At 48.8% G+C, this 21,982-nt stretch overlaps 1 protein-coding gene across 1 annotated transcript; it reads right to left on the bottom strand.

The window, feature by feature from the left end:
- Positions 1–1,285: 1,285 nt before the first annotated feature.
- NCL (nucleolin) lies at positions 1,286–21,181 on the bottom strand. Its single transcript, XM_015819281.1, has 15 exons — positions 21,058–21,181; positions 18,189–18,302; positions 16,615–16,864; positions 15,845–15,979; positions 14,124–14,312; positions 13,796–13,882; positions 12,413–12,542; positions 11,982–12,118; positions 11,209–11,332; positions 9,336–9,487; positions 7,323–7,449; positions 7,051–7,202; positions 5,790–5,916; positions 3,430–3,662; positions 1,286–1,825 (listed from the first exon to the last, which is right to left on the bottom strand). The coding sequence occupies exons 1-15, from the start codon at positions 21,073–21,075 to the stop codon at positions 1,737–1,739; spliced, it is 2,064 nt and encodes a 687-aa protein (XP_015674767.1). The 5' UTR covers positions 21,076–21,181; the 3' UTR covers positions 1,286–1,736.
- Between the last annotated feature and the right edge of the window lie 801 nt (positions 21,182–21,982).

Raw genomic sequence — 21,982 nt, forward strand, 5'->3', positions numbered from 1 at the left:
GCGAAAAATGGCCTTAGAAAATGCCGTTGTGACTTTGGTTACTCAATGAACTTGTTGTAACCCGAGGACTGCCTCTATGTGTAATCTAAAGGACAGGGGCATCACAAGGCACTACCAATTTCTTGTACCTGTTTTTCTCTTCTTCTATGGCGGGTGTGTGTGTGTGTAAACTCGGCCCTTTTAGGGACTTGACTCCCAGAATTCTCCAGCAAGAATTAGTTTACTCTCTTGTAATCCCTTCCTCTGCAATCTCTCCGCTTTAGTAGAAGGGAAAAAAACAACCCAGGCATGGCTGGCTGAGGAATTCTGGGAGTTGAAGTCCACGAGTCACCAAAGGGCCAAGTTTGAAGACCCCCGTTCTAATGGTCACGTGCAACTAGAAATAAATGTCTGGTGGGGTCCTTGGTGCTCTCTTGAGCTATGGTGGTTTCCTTGCAGACGTTTCATTACCCAAACTGAGATAACATCATTAGTTGTAGAGTGCTGGCACTGATGATGGTTACTTAGTTGGGCAATAAAATGTCTGCAAGAAAGCCACCCAGCTCAGAGAGCATCAAGGACCCCATAGTCTTCCTTCTCCTCCCCCCTTCTAACGCTGACGATATAACCTAGTTGGGTCATGAAACGTCTGCAAGAAAATCACCAAGCTCACAGAGCACCAAGGACCCTATAGTCTTCCTTCTCCTCCCTTCTAGCACTGATGATGTAACCTAGTTGGGTCATCAAACGTCTGCAAGAAAACCACCCAGCTCAGAGAGCACCAAGGACCCCTGAGTCTTCCTTCTCCTCCCTTCTAGCACTGATGATGTAACCTAGTTGGGTCATCAAACGTCTGCAAGAAAACCACCCAGCTCAGAGCATCAAGGACCCCATAGTTTTCCCTCCTCCTCCCTTCAAGCACTGATGATGTAACCTAGTTGGGTCATGAAACGTCTGCAAGAACACCACCCAGCTCAGAGAGCACCAAGGATCCTATAGTCTTCCTTCTCCTTTCTAGCACTGACAATGTAACCTAGTTGGGTCATGAAACGTCTGCAAGAAAACCACCCAGCTCAGAGAACACCAAGGACCCCTCATTTCAACCCTGAGTTACAAAGATCCTCCTTTATTAGAGCCCAACGTCCACCCTGAGTAAATTCAAGGTAGGTCTAACGTGACTGCACCGCACCGGTTTGTTTAAAATCGCCTCCAAGACGCCGAGCTGAAATCACGCAAGCCAGGGGACACCCGATATCCCAACTCCACTGCTTCACACACAACATTAGGCACTGGAAACGCACGAGCATCCACTTAGGCCCTTTAATCTGTCCTAGACAGGTTGCCGTGACACAAATGATAAAACATTTTGCATTTTTTTACAGCAAGGGGGGAGGGAGGGAGAAGAAAAAAAACAAAAAAACAAAAATACAAAGAGAAAAAGCCTACAGAAATGCATCGGGAAGTTAAATTTTGTACATGGGGAAAAAACGTTATAAATTCAGGGAAATACATGGACACAACTCCCACATTTCTTGTGGCTTTTTGTTTGTTTGTTTTGTTTTTCTAAAAAAGTTCTTATGCGCGTGCCAGGCAGTCGCTTGGCTGTTTCTTTGCTGAGGGGGGGGAGGCCTCCGGGGAAGCCCCCCCCCTCGGGGACTGCAGACGTGTCTTGGAATGTCCTCAGAAGGCTCTGTCATGTCAAGGTGACAGAATCAAAAACCCCAGAGTCCTTTCGGATGCGGAGGAAAGCACGCCGCTCAGTCGTCAAACTTGATCTTCTTCCCTTGGGGCTTGTGATCGCCACCGCCGCCACCTCGGCCGCCCCTGAAGCCGCCACCGCCTCTGCCTGGAAGGGGGGGGGGAAAAGGAAGAAGGGCTTGTGGGTGTTCGGACAAGCTTCAAAGCCACAGACGGGCCTCGAATTGGGACCACAGCGGGGGGGGGGGGGAAATACAAAATTTCCGCCGCTAAGCAAAGCGGCGGCGAAGTGAATTGGGCCCATTGGAATGTAGTAACAGAATAGAAAGAGTAGAGTAGAAAAGAGAAAAAAAACAGAAAAGAATAGAGCAGAAAGAGTAGAATAAATACAAACAGAAGAATAGAATTGCAAATAGAAGGGGATAGAATAGAAAAGAACAGAACATTACAGAATAGAATGGAATAGAATATTATAGAACAGAATAGAATACAAAATAGAACAGAATATTATAGAATAGCAAATAGAATGGAATGGAATAGAACAGAACATTGTTTATTGGCCAAGTCTGAATTAGACACACAAGGGATTTGTCTCCAGTGCAGAAGCTCTCAGCGTACACACAAACAACAAAGGCGATATAATCGCAAGATACCAATAGAAGGTAATAGGAAAGACGAGAAGGATAATAGTAATTACAGCCCTACTCCATGGATAAATATCCTTAGACATAAAACAAGTGCTGTGGGAATTAGGTGCTTAGTAGAGTGATGGCCTGGGGGGAAAAACTAGATATCTGCTTTGGCAGGCGATGCCTTATAGCGGCATCCAGAGGGGAGAAGTTAAAACATTTAATGCCTAGGACAGGGGTAGGCAACCTTGGCCCTTTTATGACTTGTGGACTTCAACCCCCAGAATTCCTGAGCCAGCATGGGGGAACTATGGCCCCTTCATGACTGGTGGACTTCAACTCCCAGAATTCCTCAGCCAGCATGGGGGAAACTTTGGCCCCTTCATGACTCATAGACTTCAACTCCCAGAATTCCTGAGCCAGCATGGCTCAGCTTGGAAATCCCTCCCTTTCCCCTCAGTCTGGCTGGCTCAGGAATTCTGGGAGTTGAAGTCCACGAGTCATAAAAGGGCCAAGGTTGCCTACCCCTGTCCTAGGAGTTGAGGGGCCTGTAGCTATTTTCACTGCCCTCTTTCTGACCCATAGAGGCCCTCAGTGGAAGGCAGGCTGGTTGCAATTGTTTTTCTTCTGCAGCCCAAATATCCATTGGCTCTTTTTTGCCACCGTTGTTAAGCAGATCACTGCAACTGTGAATCAGGCAGTCATTAAACTGAATATAGCTTTCCCCACTGACCTAGAAACCATAATAATGAGGAGAAGAAAAAGGAGAAAAAGGAGAAAAAGGAGAAAAAGAAGAAGAAGAAGAAGAAGAAGAAGAAGAAGGAGGAGGAGGAGGAAGGAGAGGAAGAAGAAGAGGAAGAAGAGGAGGAGAAGGAAGAGGAAGAAGAAGAAGAAGAAAAAGAGGAGGAAAAGGAGAAGAAGGAGGAGGAAGAAGACGACCTGGGAAACACGGTATAGGCTGGCAACCAAATGGCCCCCGTTTTGATCAGGTGACCACGGGGGTGCCACGACGGTTGCGAAGGACAGGGACCGGTTTCCAAGTCATCTTTTTCCGTCGCTCAATGAAGGGTTTTGCAGGTGGAGGACTACCTGCCACTCAACCGTACTAGTCTGGACTACTCACCTCCGAAGCCTCCTCTGCCTCCTCCTCGGCCCCCGAATCCACCTCGGCCGCCACGTCCCCCTCCTCTGCCGCCACGTCCGAAGCCACCTCCTCCGCCGCCGCCCCCACGAGGGGTCCCGCCTTTGGGCTTGGCAAAGTCGAGGGTCACCCTGTTCCCGTCGATCTCTCCGTCCTCCATGGCTTCCTTGGCTGCCTTGGCGTCTTCCGGGGAGCTGAAGTCCACAAAGCCAAATCTGTGTGTGTGTAAGAGAGAGAGAAACCGTCACAAGCAGGGAACGGTCAGAGCGGAGAGAGACGCGAAGACCAGGTGGCCTGGCCGTTCCGCTGAAGCGCCTCAGAAAGCCAGCACCCGCCGAGACCAAGGGGAACAGATCGGCCCTAATACAGGGGAAGTCCCTGACTTGCAACACGCTTCCGTTGAGCGACCGTTTCGAAGTTGCAATGGCCCTGAGAAAAAGCGGACTTGTGTTTCACTTAACGACCGTGGCAGGGTCCCGTGATCAACATTCAGAGGCTTGGCAACCGACTCGCATTTACGACAGTCGCAGTGTCCCCTTGGGGGTCACGGGATCCCTTTTGTGACCTTCTGACAAGCAAAGGCAAGGGGGGGGAGCCAGATTCCCTTAACGACCATGTGATTTAACTGCGGCAATTCGTTTAACAAACGGGGCGAGGAAAGTCGTAAAACGGGGGCAAAAAAACTCACTTTTGGGCTGCACTGCGGTCGTTAAGTCCAGGACGCCCCGTCGCAGGTTTCTCTCCAGAAAGCACGGGGAGAGAAAGCATCCTGACCTGCCACCACTTAAAAACCTCTAAGCAGAGACGAGGTTGGGCTCCACGTTTGCTGAGGAAGCCTCAGTTTTATTACAAGTGGATTTTGCAGGAGGAGCGCACAGCGGGAACCGAGTGCGGAAATCCAGGCTTCCGCTTTTCCCTCCCCTAGCTACCTCCCACTGCCCACTCCCACCCACGCCCCAGGGTGTTTTCCTAATGGCCAGTCCCAGCACAGGACAGGATGCAGCTGGTATGCTGGGTGACCTGGAAGCACAGTCTTGGAGACAGACAGCATTCCCTTCCCTCTTCCCCCTTGCTTCCCCCCCCCAATCCTTGTAGTTGGCAGCTGACCTAAAGCATGGATACAAAACTGTCCCTGCCCCCCCCCCCCCCCCCCCAAGAAAGTTCTGCACTGCTGCAAAATGAACTGGCTAATGTTCTGGTAGTCTTGAGCTGGAGCTGACTCCAGAAGTGAGTCAAGAAAGGCCCCCTTCCTTCTCTTCCCTCCCTGGCTGCGGAGGAGCCAGCGCACAGCTCCTTCTGGCAGGAGACCCACATGAGATACAAACTAGTTCTCGACCTCTTTTGATATGTGTGGTGAAGAAGAGAGAGACGAGAGAAGACAGAAAAAAGAGAAAAGAGGAGAGAGAGAGGAGAGAAAGAGAGAGGAGAGGAAAGAGAAGAGAAAGAGAGATGTGGTGAAGAAGAGACGAGAGAGAGAAGACAGAAAAGAGAGAAAAGAGAGAGAGAAAAGAGAAGAAAGAGGAGAAAAGAGAGAGAGAAAAGAGAAGAAAGAGGAGAAAAGAGAGAGGAGATAAAAGAGAAAGAGAAGAGAAAGAGAGAGAGAGGAGAAAAAAGAGAGGGAAAAGAGAGAAAAGAGGAGAAAAGAGATGTGGTGAAGAAGAGAGACGAGAGAGAGAGAAAAGAGAGAAAAGAGAAAAGAGAGAAAGAGGAGAAAAGAGAGATAAAAGAGAAAAGAAGAGAGAGAGAAGAGAAAGAGGAGAGAAAGAGAGAGGAGAGAAAAGAGAAAGAGGGAAAAGAGAAGATAAAGAGGAGAAGAGAAGAGAAGAGAAGAAAAGAGAAAAGGAGAGAGGAGAGAGAGAAGAAAGTGGAAAGAGAAAAAAGAGAGGCGAGAAAGGAGAGAGAAGAGAGAAAAAAGAGAAAGAGAGGGGAGAGAGAGAGGAAAGAGGAAGAGAGAGAGACCTGCAAGCTGCCCATTCTGGAGAAGACTGGAGAAAAACAGAGAATTTTTCCCCCACCCCTGAAGCGTCTCCCACTCCAAAAGCTCAGCTGTCGCTATATCTGAATTTCCATTTGGCGAGAGGCCCCTGGTGCGCACGTTGTCCCGTAGCCGTGATGGCGAATCCCGCCCCAAAAGAGTTGGGAGAAGCTCAGGGTCAGGGCTGGGGGTTTCTGCTCTTCTTCTCGTGCGAATCCATGGCCTGCCACTCAAGTTCACCGCAGGATGGAGCTCATTGAGAAGGAAAAGCCGTCTCTGTCCGAAGCCGGACTACAAACGCCTTTCGGCGGAGTGGGAATTGAGCGTTTGAAGGACGGCACCCCCCGCGCGTCCCTGTTGCACCTACCCTTTGGAGGAGCCGGTGTCCCGGTCGGTCACTATTCTCGCACCGATGCAGCTGTCAAACGACTCTCTCAGGGTCTCTTCGGTGGTGTCCTCGGACAGGCCTTTGACAAAGAGGGTTTTGCTTTGCTCTGAAGGACGAGAGAAAAGGCCGGGGGGGGGGGGGAATCAGCGCAGGTAAAAGCCAGGTTCACTTATTAACTGTGTCACCAACTTAACAACTGCAGTGAGTCACTGAACAACTGAGAAAGGTCGTCAAAGGGGGGAAACTGTCACTTATCAACTGTCTCACCTAGCAATGGAAGTTTTGGGCTCATTTGTGGTCCTAAGTCTAGGACTTCCTGTAGGGTTTCCTGCCTGAGCAAGGGGTTGGATTAGATGACCTCCAAGGTCCCTTCCAACTTTATTATTATTGTTGTTGTTATTGTTTTTGAATTGCTAGGCTGGCAGGAGCTGGAGCAGAGAACAGGAGCTCACTCCGCCACACGGTGGCAGGACTCGGGTCCCCAACCCCCCGTCCGTGGACTGGCGGCATGCCAGCAACCGGTCCGCACAAAGAAACAAAGCCCCATCAGTGGGATGCAGGCTGTCAACGCTGCTAACATTGGAGGTTCTTGCTTTGACAACCTATGAAGATGCAGCCTTTTTCTTTCTGATGCTTTACTTTTAGAATTAGATGGTGCTGGGGGGGGGAGGAGGAGGAATGTGGTGGGAGTTAGACATAACAATATTGTACTAGTGGGTGAATTAGAGCTTGAAATAAGAGAGGATAAGAATTGGCGGGCTGGAGAACAGGAGGGAGAGCCTGCATTTCAAACTAATTGGAGAATGTGATTTATGACAGTCAACTGGAGGAGGGAATTGTGCTTTGATACTATGTGTTCAGGGGAGGGGAATTCAGATTTTGGCTTTAGCTATGCTACTCCAATAAAGATTCTTTAAGGCAGTGTTTCTCAACCTTGACAATTTTAAGGCATATGGACTTCAACTCCCAGAATTCCTTAAAATTGTCAAGGTTGAGAAACACTGCTTTAAGGTAAACCATGCCTCAAAGTTCTTTGAAGAGTTTCACCTGTCGGAACCAGGACACAGGCAGCACACAAAACCACACACCCTCCTGTCCGCGGGAAAACCTCTCTCCAAGGAACCGGTCCCTGGTGCCCAAAAGGTTGGGGGGACCCCTGCTTTAAGCCCCCCGCGCTTCTAGGATCAGCATTAACCGGGCCCTGGTTAATGCTCCAGGTAGGTAGCCAGGCTCTACTTACGACTAAAGCCTCCTTTAGTGTTTGCACTTCTGCTCTGTCCCCCCGAGTTGCTGAATTCTAATCGGATGGTGCGGCCTTCGATCTCTGTGTTGTTGCAGGAGTTCATGGCTTCCTTGGCCTCCTCAGCCGTGGCGAAGTCGACAAAGGCATACCTGACCCCAAGAGAAGGACGAAGTCACCAGAGGAACGCCACGAGGCGAGTGCGAGCTGTCTCAAGCCTTCTCTCCTCTCCCCTCCCCTCTTGGGGCCCTCGTGTCTCGGCTCCTACTCACCCTTTGGGTCTTCCCTGGTTGTTCTGGGGGATCCTGATGGCGGAGGCTTTCTCAAAGACCTCTTGAAGGCTTTCTTCGGTGGCATCGTAGGAGAGGTTGTTCACCACCAGCGTCTTCGATTCTCCCCCTGCGCCAAAAAAACCAACCACACACTTCGCTGAGTAATTGCGTTCCAAGAATACGGGCCAATCCTCATTTAGAGACCACAACTGGAAGGGGCAACTCGGTTGTTAAGCAAAGGGGTTGCTAAGTGAAGCTGCTTTTAGCAATAACAATAGTATTTAGGCTTATAGGGCTAAATTACAGCACTCTTTGGGCAATTAAAAACGAGAAGCGTTGTTTTTTGCACGTTGCCCCCAAACCATCTGGGTCCTCATTTTACCGACCAGGTGGACAATCCCTTAAACAGGAGCCAGCCGTGTGTTGCAGCAGCCAAAAAAGCTAATACAATCCTTGGTTTTTATTATAAACAGAGGCACAGAATCAAAATCATGTGAAGTATTAGTACCGCTTTATAAAGCCTTAGGAAGGCCACACCTGGAATACGGCATCCAGTTTTGGTCCCCACATCACAAAAAAGATGTTGAGACTTTGGAGGGGGAAAAAAAAAAGAGTAACTCAGATGATCCATGGCCTGGGGACAAAAACATACGAAGAACAGTTGCAGGATTTGGGAATGGCTAGTCTAAAGAAAAGGGGGACTAGGGGGTGACAAGATAGCAGCCTTCCAGTATTTGAGGGGCTGCCACAAAGAAGAGGGGGTCAAGCTATTCTTTGAAGCATCATCAGAAGGCAGGACAAGAAGCAACGGAAGGAAACTACTCAAGGAGAGAAGCAACCTGGAATTAAGGAGAAACTTCCTGACAGTGAGGACAATTAACCAGTGGAACAGCTTGCCACCAGAAATCGTGGGCGCTCCATCACTGGAGGTTTTTAAGAAGAGACTGGACAGTCACTTGTCTGAGATGGGATAGGTTCTCCTGCTTGAGCAGGGGGCTGGACTAGAAGACCTCCATGGTCCCTTCCAGCTCTATTCTGATTGATTGATTGATTGGATGGATAGAAAGCTGAGTCAACCTTGAGTCAGTCGGGATCAAACTCCAGGCCATGGGCAGAATTTGCCTGCCAACATTGCAGTTTAACCGCTCATTTTGATCTTACTTTGGCACTACAGGCCTGCAACGGTCTAAATGCAACCTGGAATTAAGGAGAAACTTCCTGACAGGGAGGACAATTAACCAGTGGAACAGCTGGCCTTCAGAAGTTGTGCATGCTGCAATACTGAAAGTTCTTAAGAGCCTCATTTCAAATTGTATAGGGTCTCCTGCTTGAGCAGGGGGCTGGACTAGAAGACCTCCATGGTCCCTTCCAGCTCTATTCTGATTGATTGATTGATTGAATGGATGGAAAGCTGAGTCAACCTTGAGTCAGTCAGGATCAAACTCCAGGCCATGGGCAGAATTTGCCTGCAACATTGCAGTTTAACCGCTCATTTTGATCTTACTTTGGGGCACTGCAGACCTGCAAAGGTCTAAATGCAACCTGGAATTAAGGAGAAACTTCCTGACAGGGAGGACAATTAACCAGTGGAACAGAAGTTGCCTCCAGAAATCGTGGGTGCTCCCATCACTGGAGGTTTTTAAGAAGAGACTGGACAGTCACCTGTCTGAGATGGTGTAGGTTCTCTTGCTTGAGCAGGGGGCTGGACTAGAAGACCTCCAAAGTCCCTTCCAGCTTCTATTCTATTCTATATTCTCTTCTATCCTTTCTCTCTTCTATTCTATTCTGTCTTTACTCTCTTCTCTTCTTTCTCTTCTATTCATTTTCTATTCTATTTGCTATTCTATTCTTTATTCTATTCTTTCTCTCTTCTCTTCTCTTTTCATATGTTGAAGATTATCTTGTCAAGCAAGTTATATTAGAAATGAGTTTATTCTTTCTAGCAAATGATAGATGGCTAAATTACAAGCCTCCCCTTTCGTCACCTGGAGCGGATTCACCTGGGCCTCTTACCTGACGGGGTTCCCTTGCTGGGTTTCCGGCCCTCCTGCTGGCTCTTCTCACCTACGTAGTCAAGCACGATGGGGCGGCCGTCGATCTCTACCCCCTGCTTCTCCAAGGCTTTCTCGGCATCGGCCTCGCTTTTAAATTCGATGTAGGCGATCCTGGAAGGCAAGCGTTAGTTACAGCTTTTAGCTGAGGTTTGCTTGGGGAAGCCGTGTTTTAAACAAGCCACTTAAAGCTGCCCGTACGGGTAGTCCTCGAATTACGACAAGGTCAGGCCGAAAATTTCTGTGGCTAAGCGAGACCTTTGTTAAGGGAAGTTTGCGCCCCTTTGTGACCTTCCTTGGCAGAGTTGTTAAGTGGATCACTTAACGCTGATACGTTAGTAACATGGCTGTTAAGTGAAAATGGCTTCCCCCACTAACTTTGCTGGTCAAAAGGTCGTAAAAGGGGATCAAATGACTTTGGGACACAGTAATGGACCTAAGTTTCTCAACCTGGACAACTTTTAAGACATGTGGACTTCAACTCCCAGAATTCCCCAGCCAGCTAAGCTGGCTGGGGAATTCTGGGAGTTGAAGTCCACATGTCTTAAAAGCTTTATATACGGTATTTGTTCGTTTTATGAAACTTATTTGCCACCCATCTCATCGAAAGGAAATTCTTTTTAAGTCGCCTCTGCAAATATATACAGAGAAATACAGATAGTCCTTGACTTATGCCGAGCCCTGGGGAACACTGGAACCGTCATAAATACCGGTCAGTTGCCAAGTGTTTGAATTTTGGTCATGTGATCGTTGGGGACGCTAGAAAGGTTATCAGTGTGAAAAACAGGGAGAGGTCACTTTTTTCAGCGTCATCGTTCACTTTGAACGGTCGCTAAATGAACTGTTAGAAGTCAAGGATTACCTGTATTTCTAGCTAGCTTCCTAGAGAAGCTGTCAATCATGCTGTCACTTCAGACTTGGCATATTAAGCTAATAGTTAGACATCAGACTAAAAAATCCCCCTAAAAGGGCTAATAATAAAAAAACCAGTAAAACCGGATCTATAATTATATATCTTGTGAATAAGATAAGAATACTTAGTTACATAAAATTTTACAATTGAATATTATGTGTCAAAGAACGTAAAGGATTTGGTGCGTTTTGACTGATGTATAAAAATAGTATGCTCACGGTCATTATGATGTGTTTGTTCTATGTAATTGTATTACTGTTATTTATATGCTCTAGGCCAGGGGTAGGCAACCTTGGCTCTTTTATGACTGGTGGACTTCAACTCCCAGAATTCCTCAGCCAGCATGGGGGAACTATGGCCCCTTCATGACTCGTGGAGTTCAACTCCCAGAATTCCTCAGCCAGCATGGGGGAACTATGGCCCCTTCATGACTCGTGGACTTCAACTCCCAGAATTCCTCAGCCAGCATGGGGGAACTATGGCCCCTTCATGACTCGTGGACTTCAACTCCCAGAATTCCTGAGCCAGCATGGCTCAGCTTGGAAACCTCTCCCTTTCCCCTCAGCATGGCTGGCTCGGGAATTCTGGGAGTTGAAGTCCACGAGTCATAAAAGAGCCAAGGTTGCCTACCCCTGCTCTAGGCCATATGCTAAATAAATACATTAAATGTTTATTTTGGTACAATTTGCTAGGTGGCACTGTTTTATCTTCTAGCTTGTGTTTGCAAGTTAGTCTTTAGAATGGACCCAGGAGCTCCAAAATAATTACATCTACATGGAGACTTCAAAAACAAAGACTTTCCCCATTAAATGGATGGGATTACAACGGCGGAATGCCTTTCAGCGGTTTAAAAAGGAAAGCGGCACCAACCTTGTTACAAAGAAATAAAAAATATATATCGGTCTTCTGAAGAGTAACGTACCCTTTGCTATTCCCATCCTTGGACACCAGCCTGACTTCGACGGCGTCCTCAAATACGCCATGCAGTTCATCCTGGGTGACGCTGTAAGCCAAGTTCTTCACAAAAATGGTCCTGGCTTCTCTCTCTGGGAGAAAAAAAAAGGGTGTGTAATGTTATAATGCGATAAAGGAAAACGGCAAAAGTAAGTGTGCCGACCGGTTGGCCAATTAGTTTTGGCGGTGAATAATTTTATTTTTGGACCGGTGTTTTTTTTATTTATTTATGTCTTGAAGTCGACTTTGTGGGTACCTATTAGGGACGACAGAGACGGACCCAAGAAGTGCCGAGTCTTCGATAGTCAATAGTCATCGCTGGGCTGGAAAGATAAATTTTCCAGCCTGGTGCATACATTTTCCTGTTCTTTTGAGAGCTGAATTTCAACTCTGACCTGGTACACAAGGGAAGGAACTTTGGTGGAGTATTTCATGCTTAACTAGTCTTGCGTGTGTCTCTGTTGTACACGCACCCTTGAGTCAATATTTTGACTCCTAGCAACTGCCTGGATAGCTCCTGACGAGGTTTTTCAGAAGAGGTTGCCCTTGCCTACTCCTTCCTAGGTGATGTGGCTTAAGGTCATCCAGCTGAGTTCCTAAGGCAGGACTAGAACTCAAGTTCTCCCAGTTTCTCGCCTGGTGCCTTAATTGCCACCCCAAACAGGCTTAATTACTGCCCCGTGCCCGTGTTGTATATTAAAGTGCTGCCAGACAAAATACGCGAACGCGACCGTTACTCACCTTTTTTATTCTCCCAAAGGCTCTCCTTGCTCTTTGCCTTTTCTAGTTTTGTTTCCAAGCCCATCAGTTTTTTCCCATTTAATTTGAGTGCTTTATCCAGCTCGGCTTCAGTGGAGAAATCTACGTAGCCAAACTTCCTGCGTTAACAGAGGAAGAATTTTCAGTCTTGGGAAAAACAAGAATTAAGCACACAAAGGGGATGCTTTCTCAGGGCCCACTGCCATCCAAGTTCAAGCAAATTAAGGTAACAACCATTGTTTCTCGTCCTGCCCTCTGATGCTTTGGAGAATAAATTGGCACACCCCCCCCAAATACTGGAAGACTGCTATCATGTCGCCCCTATTTCTTCTTTTCTTTAGACTAGCCAAACCCAAATCCCGCAGCCGTTCTTCGTATGGAAGTTGGTCCTTCCAACTCAATGAAGTTCTTACTTGGAATTGCCAATTCTGACTTCCTGGACTTGAAGGTCCTTTTTGCCAAAGAAATCTCTGATGGCAGCCTTGAGTTCTTCGAAGTTCTTGCTGGCGTTGAGGTTACTCATGAAGAGAGAGAAGGCAGGCTCTACACAGGCAAAGGGGAGAGTAAGACATTGGGTCAATCATCCCCAGGAAAGGCTGCTTAATTAGCAGGCGGCCCTGGTGGAAAAGATTCTACTTTCAGCTTTACAGCTCGGAAATTAAAAAAAACTCCTCAGTTCCTGGCTACGTGGCCTATTTAAGACAGGGGTCTTCAAACTTGGCCCTTTGATGACTGGGGGACTTCAACTCCCAGAATTCCTCAGCCAGCCTCCATTTTGTTTGTTAGATTTAAGACAGGGGTCTTCAAACTTGGCCCTTTTAGGACTGGTGGACTTCAACTCCCAGAATTCCTCAGCCAGCCTCCATTTTGTTTGTTAGATTTAAGACAGGGGTCTTCAAACTTGGCCCTTTGATGATTGGTGGACTTCAACTCCCAGAATTCTGGGAGTTGAAGTCCACCAGTCCTAAAAGGGCCAAGTTTGAAGACCCCTAGATTTAATACATTCAATGTGCAACTTCTGGGAAGAGCAGGATAGCAATGCTGAACTACAGGTAGCCCTCGACGTACGACCACAATCGAGCTTAGAATGTATGTCGCTGAGAAATTCGTGACGTCCCATTTTACTTTACGATTCTGGCCAGAGTTCAGTGAATCACAGTGAAGCAAACCTGGCTTCCTTCGTTGACTCTGCTTGCAGGAAGGTCACAAAAGGGGATCGCATGCACTGGCGCAGCACTAGCGGCCTCGTATGCGCACCCGCCAGCGGCCCTTCGCGGCCACGGGCATGTGCAAACGGGGCTGCGGGCACTAGCGTGAGTGGGGGGGGAGAGCGCATGCACAGGCATGTGTGCATCAACCTGCTCTAAACGGTTTAGCCTGTTGGCCCCAACAACCTGGGTCCTCATTTTACCGACCTCGGGAGGAGGGAAGGCTGAGTCCACCTTGAGCTGGTGAGGATCGAACTCCTGGCAGTCAGCAGAATGAGCGTGCAATGCTGCATTCTAACTCTCTTGCTATGGGCTGGTCCTAAACCTAGAATATCTTATCACGTATGCTTGAGATTTCCAGGGAGGTTAAAAACGGGGTGACTGAAATATTTGAAGTCAAGGGATATGGAGAGAGAGGGAGAGGGAGACAGAGAGAAAGAGAGGGAGGAAGAGAGAGAGAGAGAGGGAGAGAGAGAGAGAGAGACAGAGACAGAGAGAGAGAGAGAGAGAGAAAGAGAAAGAGAGAAAGAAAGAGAGAGAGATCATTATTAGCAAGTCCGCTGTGGCTCTTCCACAGGGGGCAGTCACCTTCTGTTTTCTTCTTCTTGGCATCTGGGGTGCCTTTCTGCTTGGCCAATTCCTTCTTTCGTTTTCCAGGCATGCCTTGCAGACCTTCTGGGGAGTAAAAGGGCAAACGTGTTAACGACGACAACCACAGACACACAGGGGAAAAAAGGCCGGCGAGACAGAAGGCCCCGAAAGTAGTGCTGGATCAGGACTTGACTATCTTAAAGTTTTGCTCATATGTGATTTTGGATCACATCAGTTCAGCGAGGATTCATCATTTTTCCAGCTCTGGGGACCCAGGGTGAAAAAAGGAGACCCGGTCTCGTACCCACGGGACAGGCGGACTCACCTTCTTCCTCTTCGTCGTCGTCGTCCTCCTCGTCGTCGTCCTCTTCATCCCCTTCCTCCTCTTCCTCGGAGTCTTCCTCTTCTTCCTCAGACTCCTCCTTTCCTGGGGCTGCCTTCGCCGGGGCTGCCTTCGCTGGCACAGCCTTCTTTCCTTTGGCTGGGGTGGCTTCCATGGGCTCGTCCTCCGACTCTGTTAGGAAGCCGTGAGGAAAAGGGCCGGGCTGAGCAACTCCTGCGGCCCACCCGAGACAAACTGTCCGGAACCCCCTCCTCCCAATCCCTCCGGCATCTTCTGCCTGAATGAACCCATCCCCCCCCCTGCTGAAAACGCTCGGCTGGTCCTAGTCGACGCAAACGAGGTAAGCGGAACAACGTCCAGGCAGTCCTCGACGTACGGGCACAGCTGAGCTCAAAATTTCTGTCGCTAAGTGAGGGAGGTGTTGAGTCTTGCCCCATTTGGCCCCCTTTCCCGCCACAGCCGTTAAGCAAATCGGGCTTCCCCGTTGACTTAAGGTGGCAAAAGGCGATCGCGTGACCCCGGGGACACTGCGGCCGTCATGGCTGATGTGAGTCAAAGGCTACCTGTAGGGTCATCTACTGGCGTTCTAATATTCCCTTCCAGTTTAAAAAGAAAAATGCAGTTTTAAGAGCTACTCTTAGTAAGCTACTCTTACTTATATGTAAGGGTGTAGGTTCCTGAGCCAGCCTACCCCTGGTCTATACATATGTTGTATGTGTTTAAATGTCTGTTATGTATGTGTACACTTTGAGAGCAAGTGACTAAATTTCATTTTTAATGTGTGCCGTTGTGCCCACAGGGGGGAAAATGACAATAAAGGTTATCTAATCTATCTACCTACCCTATTTCTCTGCCCGTCTATCTATCTATCTATCTATCTATCTATCTATCTATCTATCTATCTATCTATCTATCTATCTATCTAATCTATCTACCTCTATCATTTATTGTCTATCTGCCTGTCTCTCCATCCGTCCGTCCGTCCGTCCGTATCTATCTATCCATCTATCCATCCACCTACCTACCTATCCTATTTCTGTGTCTGCCCGTCTACCTACCTACCTATTCTTTCTCCCTATCTCTGTCTACCTATCTATCTACCTATCTATCTACCTATCCATCCTATCTGTGTCTGCCCGTTTATCTATACCTATATCTGTATCTATCTATCTATGTCCGCCCGTCTACTTACCTATCTATCCACCCTATTTCTGTCTGTCTCTATCTGCCTATCTATCCATCCATCCATCCACCTACCTATCCATCCTATTTCTGTCTGTCTGTCTATCCATCCTATTTCTCTCTACCTACCTACCCATCCTATTTCTGTCTGTCTATCCATCCTATTTCTCTCTACCTACCTACCCATCCTATTTCTGTCTGTGTCTATCTATCTATCTGCCCATCCATCCATCCCTTCTTTCTTTCTTTCCATCTATCTACCCTTTTGTAATTTGATTAAGGAATGGGATCAACACATCAGATCATACAAGAGACATCACCAGATCAGTATTAAGTCCCAAAACTCGTCATCTGTGCTGATATTTTTTTTAACCTTCCTACTCACGGTAACAAGAATGTGCTATTCCTCCTCACGATAACCCCCCCTTTCATTTCCTAAGTTTAACTTGCGGAATCCGCTGTGCTTTTTCCAGCTAGTACTCAAGACTCAGGGAGCTGCGCTTCTCTTAACAGAGACGTACCATCCTCTTCGCTATCATCCTCTTCCTCTTCCTCCTCGTCCATCGGTTTCAGGATGGTGGGAGCGACAGGCTTCTTCTGAGGGGCCGGGACACCCCGCTTTTTCACTGGCACAGCAGCCTCCTCCTCAGATTCATCTGTGGCAAGCAGTTTACTTAGGTCAGTTCTTAAAATCTTAAAATCAAAAGCTTAACATTTAATAAATGGACTCTCCTGAACAAAGTTGGAGTAAGGGGGGGGAAAAAAAGGTGACCCCTATTGAGATTACTAGTACCGGAAGTCCTCGACTTACAACCATTCAAAGTTATGGCACTAAAAATATGACTTATGACTATTTTTCAGTTATGATCTTTGAAGCATTCCCCAAGATGGGATCAAAATCCAGATGCTCGGCAACTGTTCACACTTATGACCGTTGCTGCGTCCCAAGGTCACGTGATCCCCCTTTGTGACCTTGACAAGCCAAGTCACTGGGGAAGCCGGATTCGCTGAACAACGGTGGCAAGGAAGGTCGTGAAAATGGGGCAAAACTCACTTTCAACGAATGTCTCACTTAACGACAGACATTTGGGGGCTCAACGGTGGTCGTAAGCCGAGGACTACCTGGACTGTAGGGAAGATCTTTTCCAAAAGGTGTAGCTCGCAGTTTCGGGCTGCCAAATGTTAAGGAATAGCGACGTTATCATTTATTTATTTAAATTTATCGATCGCTCAAAGTGCAGGGGACTCCGGATAGGGCCGAAAACGAGACAAACCTCCCCCCGCAATTCACCTTCCTCGCTATCATCTTCTTCATCCTCGTCCTCCTCTTCGTCGTCGTCCTCTTCCTCCTCGCTTTCTTCCTTCTTGGCATTCTTCCCGTTTTTCGCTCCCTTGGCAGAGACGGGGGCCTTTTTCGCAGGCGCGGCAGCTGCTTTCTTAGCCGGGGCGGCAGCTACTGCCTTTTTCGCAGGAATTGCTGCCTTTTTGTTGGGAACAGCTGCTTTTGCTGGGACGGCTGCTGCTTTCTTAGCAGCCAGCATCTGCGAGAGAAACGCATTACGACAGGCAAGGCTATCTTGGCAGCCCACAAGACAAGGGAGTGTAAAACACAAAACTCACTAAGGAAAAAGTTTTCAGCAATTGGTTCAAGTCAAAAAGTATGACAGGAGCAGGGAAAGAGTGCTGTAGGGCGGTCATTTCGCATGGGGAACAGCTGCTATGCATAAAAACTGGAATGCTAATAAAGCAGGATGTTGAAATGAGGGGGTGCTGTCTGAGCACCTGATGTCACGTAGTTTGGGTAACAAAATGTCTGCGGGAAAACCATCAAGCTCAGAGCGCACCAAGAGCTCTCAAAACGGAATATTCTCATTTACCCGAGATGCTTTGACTTGTCACCCCTCGTTTTACAACTGCTTGGAGTTACAATGGCCACAGAATGGGGACTTTATATGGCTAGTAAAAGCCACCCCCCCAAAAAAAAAAACCCTCCACTATAAATGACCAGGCTGAACCCCCTGCCATCCAGTGACCACACTGGGCAACTCAGCTTTAGTGTTCGTTGTGATAGCTCAGCTCAAGTGTTTGTTGGGACAGTGTGGTCACGTGACATTTCACTTGGGGGGGGTGTAGTTACAGCATTTTTGTGCGTGTTCAAAGAAACAGGCTCCCCTAAAAAAAAAAAACACCAAGAAAAAAGAAAAGGAAAATTACTTCAGGCCATTTGGGGTGCCTTGATGGACGACCAGATTTCCAATCTCTGTTATGATGGCTGGTTGAGGACTATCAGCCTGCTTTTATCAGATTGTGTGCAAGTGGGGTTCAAACGTGTGTTCACGTACCAATTACAACTGTGGTATAATGTAACGTAAAATGGGTCTCAGGCGAGGATCATCTGGAACAGGGGTCTTCAAACTTGACCCTTTGATGACTCGTGGACTTCAACTCCCAGAATTCCTCAGCCAGTCATCAAAGGGCCAAGTTTGAAGACCCCTGTCTTAAATCTAACAAACAAAATGGAGGCTGGCTGAGGAATTCTGGGAGTTGAAGTCCACAAGTCATCAAAGGGCCAAGTTTGAAGACCCCTGGTCTTAAATCTAACAAACAAAATGGAGGCTGGCTGAGGAATTCTGGGAGTTGAAGTCCACGAGTCAAAGGGCCAAGTTTGAAGAGCCCTGATCTGGAAGCTCAAAGCTGAGCACTCCATCTTATTCTTTGTCCCCACAACAACCCCTCTGGTTTCAGAAGGTTGAACGGGGAGTGACAGCAAGCCTCCCAATTAACTTCCATAACTGAAGCTGGACTGGAACCCGGATCTCTGCTCCTAGCGCATCACCTTCCTCACCAAGCCGCAACATTTCTCACCTCCTCCTCCTCACTACTCTCCTCTTCTTCAGATGAATCTTCTTCATCGCTGTCATCAATTTCCTTCGGGGGAAGGGTAGTCATTTTCTTTTGTTTAGGCTGGTTTTTAACATTCTGCAAAACAAAAAAAATATGTGAGGGCTTCTTTTCCCTCACCATCTAGAATAGGCGGGTCCAGCCCGACGGGCCACATGCACCCCTGGACAGCTGCAGCCCCACAAAATTGTAAGCTTTTAACACTACATTGTTTGTATACATCAAGTATATACTTTATATGTGGCCCAAGACAATTCTTCTTGACTCAATGCCTCCCGAGCAAGCCAAAAGGTTCTTTTTCAGTGCTGTTGTGAAGTTTGAACAATTGCTGAATAAGGACTACCTGTATATGTATATCACATCATTATTTGTAAGTATTTGAAACGGCAAATGAATTTTGTTCGCAAATTAGTCTTCCATCAAAATTTCACTCTGCAGTGACTAGGTACTTTTCAAAAGCAGAGAGGTTTTATCTGTCATACTATTCTGAAGGATATTTCAAGGTTTTTAGTTGCTGGGCATCCTCATCCTTGAAATCCAAAGCACTAAAGTTATCTTTTTCAATCACACTTAAGTGCTTCATATTTCAATGATAAACGGCTGGGTGTCAGCGTGCTGAGAGCAATTTCACCAATGGCCAGTCCTATGTTTTCAATCTCTTAAGACATTTTTCTTTTTAAAAGGCACCTTTTGAAAAAAAAAACAAACCCTAGTGAAACAATCATCCTCTTCCAGGACCACATTGGCAACAGAGGGACATTCAAATATTTGCACCCCACAGCTGCTTCTGTTTGCTCTTCCACATATCTAAAAAATATCATCTGAAGCATCTGCTTAGCTATCCCAAGGTCAACACAGATTTCAACTGGTTTGCAGTTCATTTATATTTAAATAAATTGGCTTCTGTCTCTCTCATTTTGCTATCCAAGCATGGTGAAGTCTTCAGGAGTCCCAGATTTGGACGGTATCAGGGTGGTGAACAGAGATGAAAAGCCTGCATGCCAATATAATGAATTTCTCAATTAAATGAGTTGAACTCTTGTAAAGATAGATGAGGTATGTTCCACTGAGCAAATGGTGTTTATGTGATATGGGGGTGGTTAAGGAATAGCCTCCTTGGGGAGCAGTCTTGCAAGTGCTCCAACATTGGGTTTTTAATAAAATTCATCTGAGAATTTCCTGTTTGAGTGGAGGTGGGGGTGAACTAGAGGTCGTAGAAAAGCAACAAAACTGATTAGGGGGGCTAAAAAAACGTTGCAGGAATTGGGTATGTCTAGTTTAATGAAAAGGAGGAGTGTGGGTGACATATCAGCCTTCCAGTATCTCAGGGGCTGCTCTAAAGAAGAGGGAGTCAAGCTATCCTCCAAAGCACCAGAAAGCAGGAAAAGAAGCAATGGAGAAGCAAGGAGCTAAGGAGAAATTTCCTGACAGTTAGAACAATTAATCACTGGAACGACTTGCCACCAGAACTTGTGGGTGCTCCATCCCTGGAGGTTTTTGGGAACAGACTGGAAAGCCACTTGTCTGAAATGGTACAGGGCAGGGGTAGGCCACCTTGGCTCTTTTATGACTCGTGGACTTCAACTCCCAGAATTCCTGAGCCAGCCATGCTTAGGGGAAAGGGAGAAGTTTCCAAGGTGAGCCATGCTGGCTCAGGAATTCTGGGAGTTGAAGTCCACCAGTCATAAAAAGAGCCAAGGTTGCCTACCCCTGATATAGGGTCTCCTGCTGGGGCAGGGGGGTTGGACTAGAAGACCTCCCAAGGTCCCTTCCCACTCTGTAAATCGACCAGCCTGTTGTGTGGCAGAGCACACGCTTTGCCCAACCGTCAGAAAAGGCCTTTCCTGGTCAGAGATACCGAAAAACCCTTTCTCTGTTCCACAGTTTGCACCGAGCAGAGGATTCTAGGCTGGCCTACCCCGAGACCCTCGGTGCCCCCCAAGCAGTCCGTTTTATGACCACCCCCCCAGGAGGCGGCAGGCCTTGGGAGCCAGGCCGGGCCCGGCCAATCTCCCTCTCTCGGCCTCGTGGGCAGCCATCCGAGGCCGCCTGGCCTACTTAAAGAAGGCAGATTGGGGGGGGGGTCCGAGGCCCAGCCGGGGGCGATCCATAGCCGGGCCAAGCAGCCGCGGCCTGGGCCCGGCAGGTAGGCCGCACGTGGATTTCCACGAGGGAAGGGAAGCGCGGTTATTTTTTTCCCCCCTCCCCTTTCACGTGCTCCCGCCGCGCCGGTCGGAAGGAGTTGGTGTCACGTGGTCGAAGGGCGCCCGAGCGCGAGCGGAAGAAGGATTCTCGCGCGCCCGGCGTAAGGAGGTCCTTTTTTTTTTTTTTTTTTCTCCCTTTCGCTCCTCCCTCCTGCGCGCGCAAACGGAGCGACGTTCGGGCGGCGCGAGGCAGCCCGGGCGCCTAGAAACTGTCCTCCGGCAGGCAGGCGCGCGGGCGCGCTCTCTCTCTCACACACGCGCTGCCAATAACGGCGCGCGAGGGCGCCTAGAAACCGCCGAACGTTCCACCGCCGAGCGCGTGTGGGCGCCCGAGAAGCGCTTCCCAACCGCGAGGGAGGGAGGGAGAGAGAGGGGGGGGCTGCAACCGTTTCTAATGATCCTCGTCACCGCTGCTTTCTTTATAGGGATTGAGCGCGGGAGGCCTAGAAACCGCCGAGCGCGTTAAGGCCGCCTGAGTTGCCCGCCCTTGTCATCTCCCTCCCTCCCTCCTTCCTCCCCCCTCACACAAACACACACACACACACACAAACGCCATCAACAGCCTTGGCTGTTTAAAGGCGGCCTCCGCCGCCGCCCTCCTCCTCCCAGGCTAGGCCGCGCGTCCTCACCTTAGCGAGCTTCACCATAATGGCGGCGGAGTTGTCCGGATGTTCAGCTGCTGCGAAAAAAAAAAACCCACCTCACGCTCCCAGCGCCTGGCTCGAGTCTCCGCCTGAGCCGAAAAGAAGGAGGTTGAGTGAGATCTTCGCTCTTCGCCCCGCCCCGCTGGGTCGCGCGGACCAATCGGGGGCCGCGCGCCCTTACGCCCCGCCCACTCGGCAGGATGGACGGCCGCCGTTCGAGCTCTCCCGAACGGCACGCATCGAGCCAATGAGCGCCGTCCCCGCCTCGTCCTATCAGGGGCCGCGCCTCTCTCGGAGGCGGGCGGAGGAAAGGTAGCCAATGGGGAGGCGGAACGGGCGAGGCGCGGCTCTGGGATAGGCGCGCTCTCCTGGGCGGAAGCGGCGGGGTGGAGGAAGTGGGGCTGCACGTGGCGCTGGGTACCGTCCCGTCCCATGCGCTGCTCTACCTCGCTGAAACGTGCTTTAAGTGGGTTGGGGTGGGGGNAGGAGGACTCCCAAGTTGCGGGCCCTCTCTGAGGGGGCCAAAATTTCGCCCCCTATAGTCAGCGATGGCGTCAGCTGACTATGCCGAGGCGCCGGTAACCACAGCCACTCGGTCTTGGAAGGGTTGAGCCTGAGTCTGTTTCTCCCCATCCAGACCCGTACGGCCTCCAGGCAACGGGCCATCACGTCAAGGGCATCGTCAGTCAGGGTTTCCTGACTGAGCAGGTGGTTGGACTAGACAACCTCCGAGGTCCATTCCGACTCTGTTATTCGGTACTCTGAAGGGGTAACAGCTGGAGCTTTGTTAAATTATTAAATTAAATCTTCCTGAGTACTGTGGAGGGTTTCTTTGCCCTTCTGTGGGGATTTTGGTATTTGGCTCCCAGAGCAGGAAAAACAGCATAGATCCATAAACTGCATTCACACC

Source organism: Protobothrops mucrosquamatus, unplaced genomic scaffold, assembly GCF_001527695.2.
Source record: "Protobothrops mucrosquamatus isolate PMUCROS unplaced genomic scaffold, P.Mucros_1.0 scaffold882, whole genome shotgun sequence".
Taxonomy (NCBI): Eukaryota; Metazoa; Chordata; class Lepidosauria; order Squamata; family Viperidae; genus Protobothrops; species Protobothrops mucrosquamatus.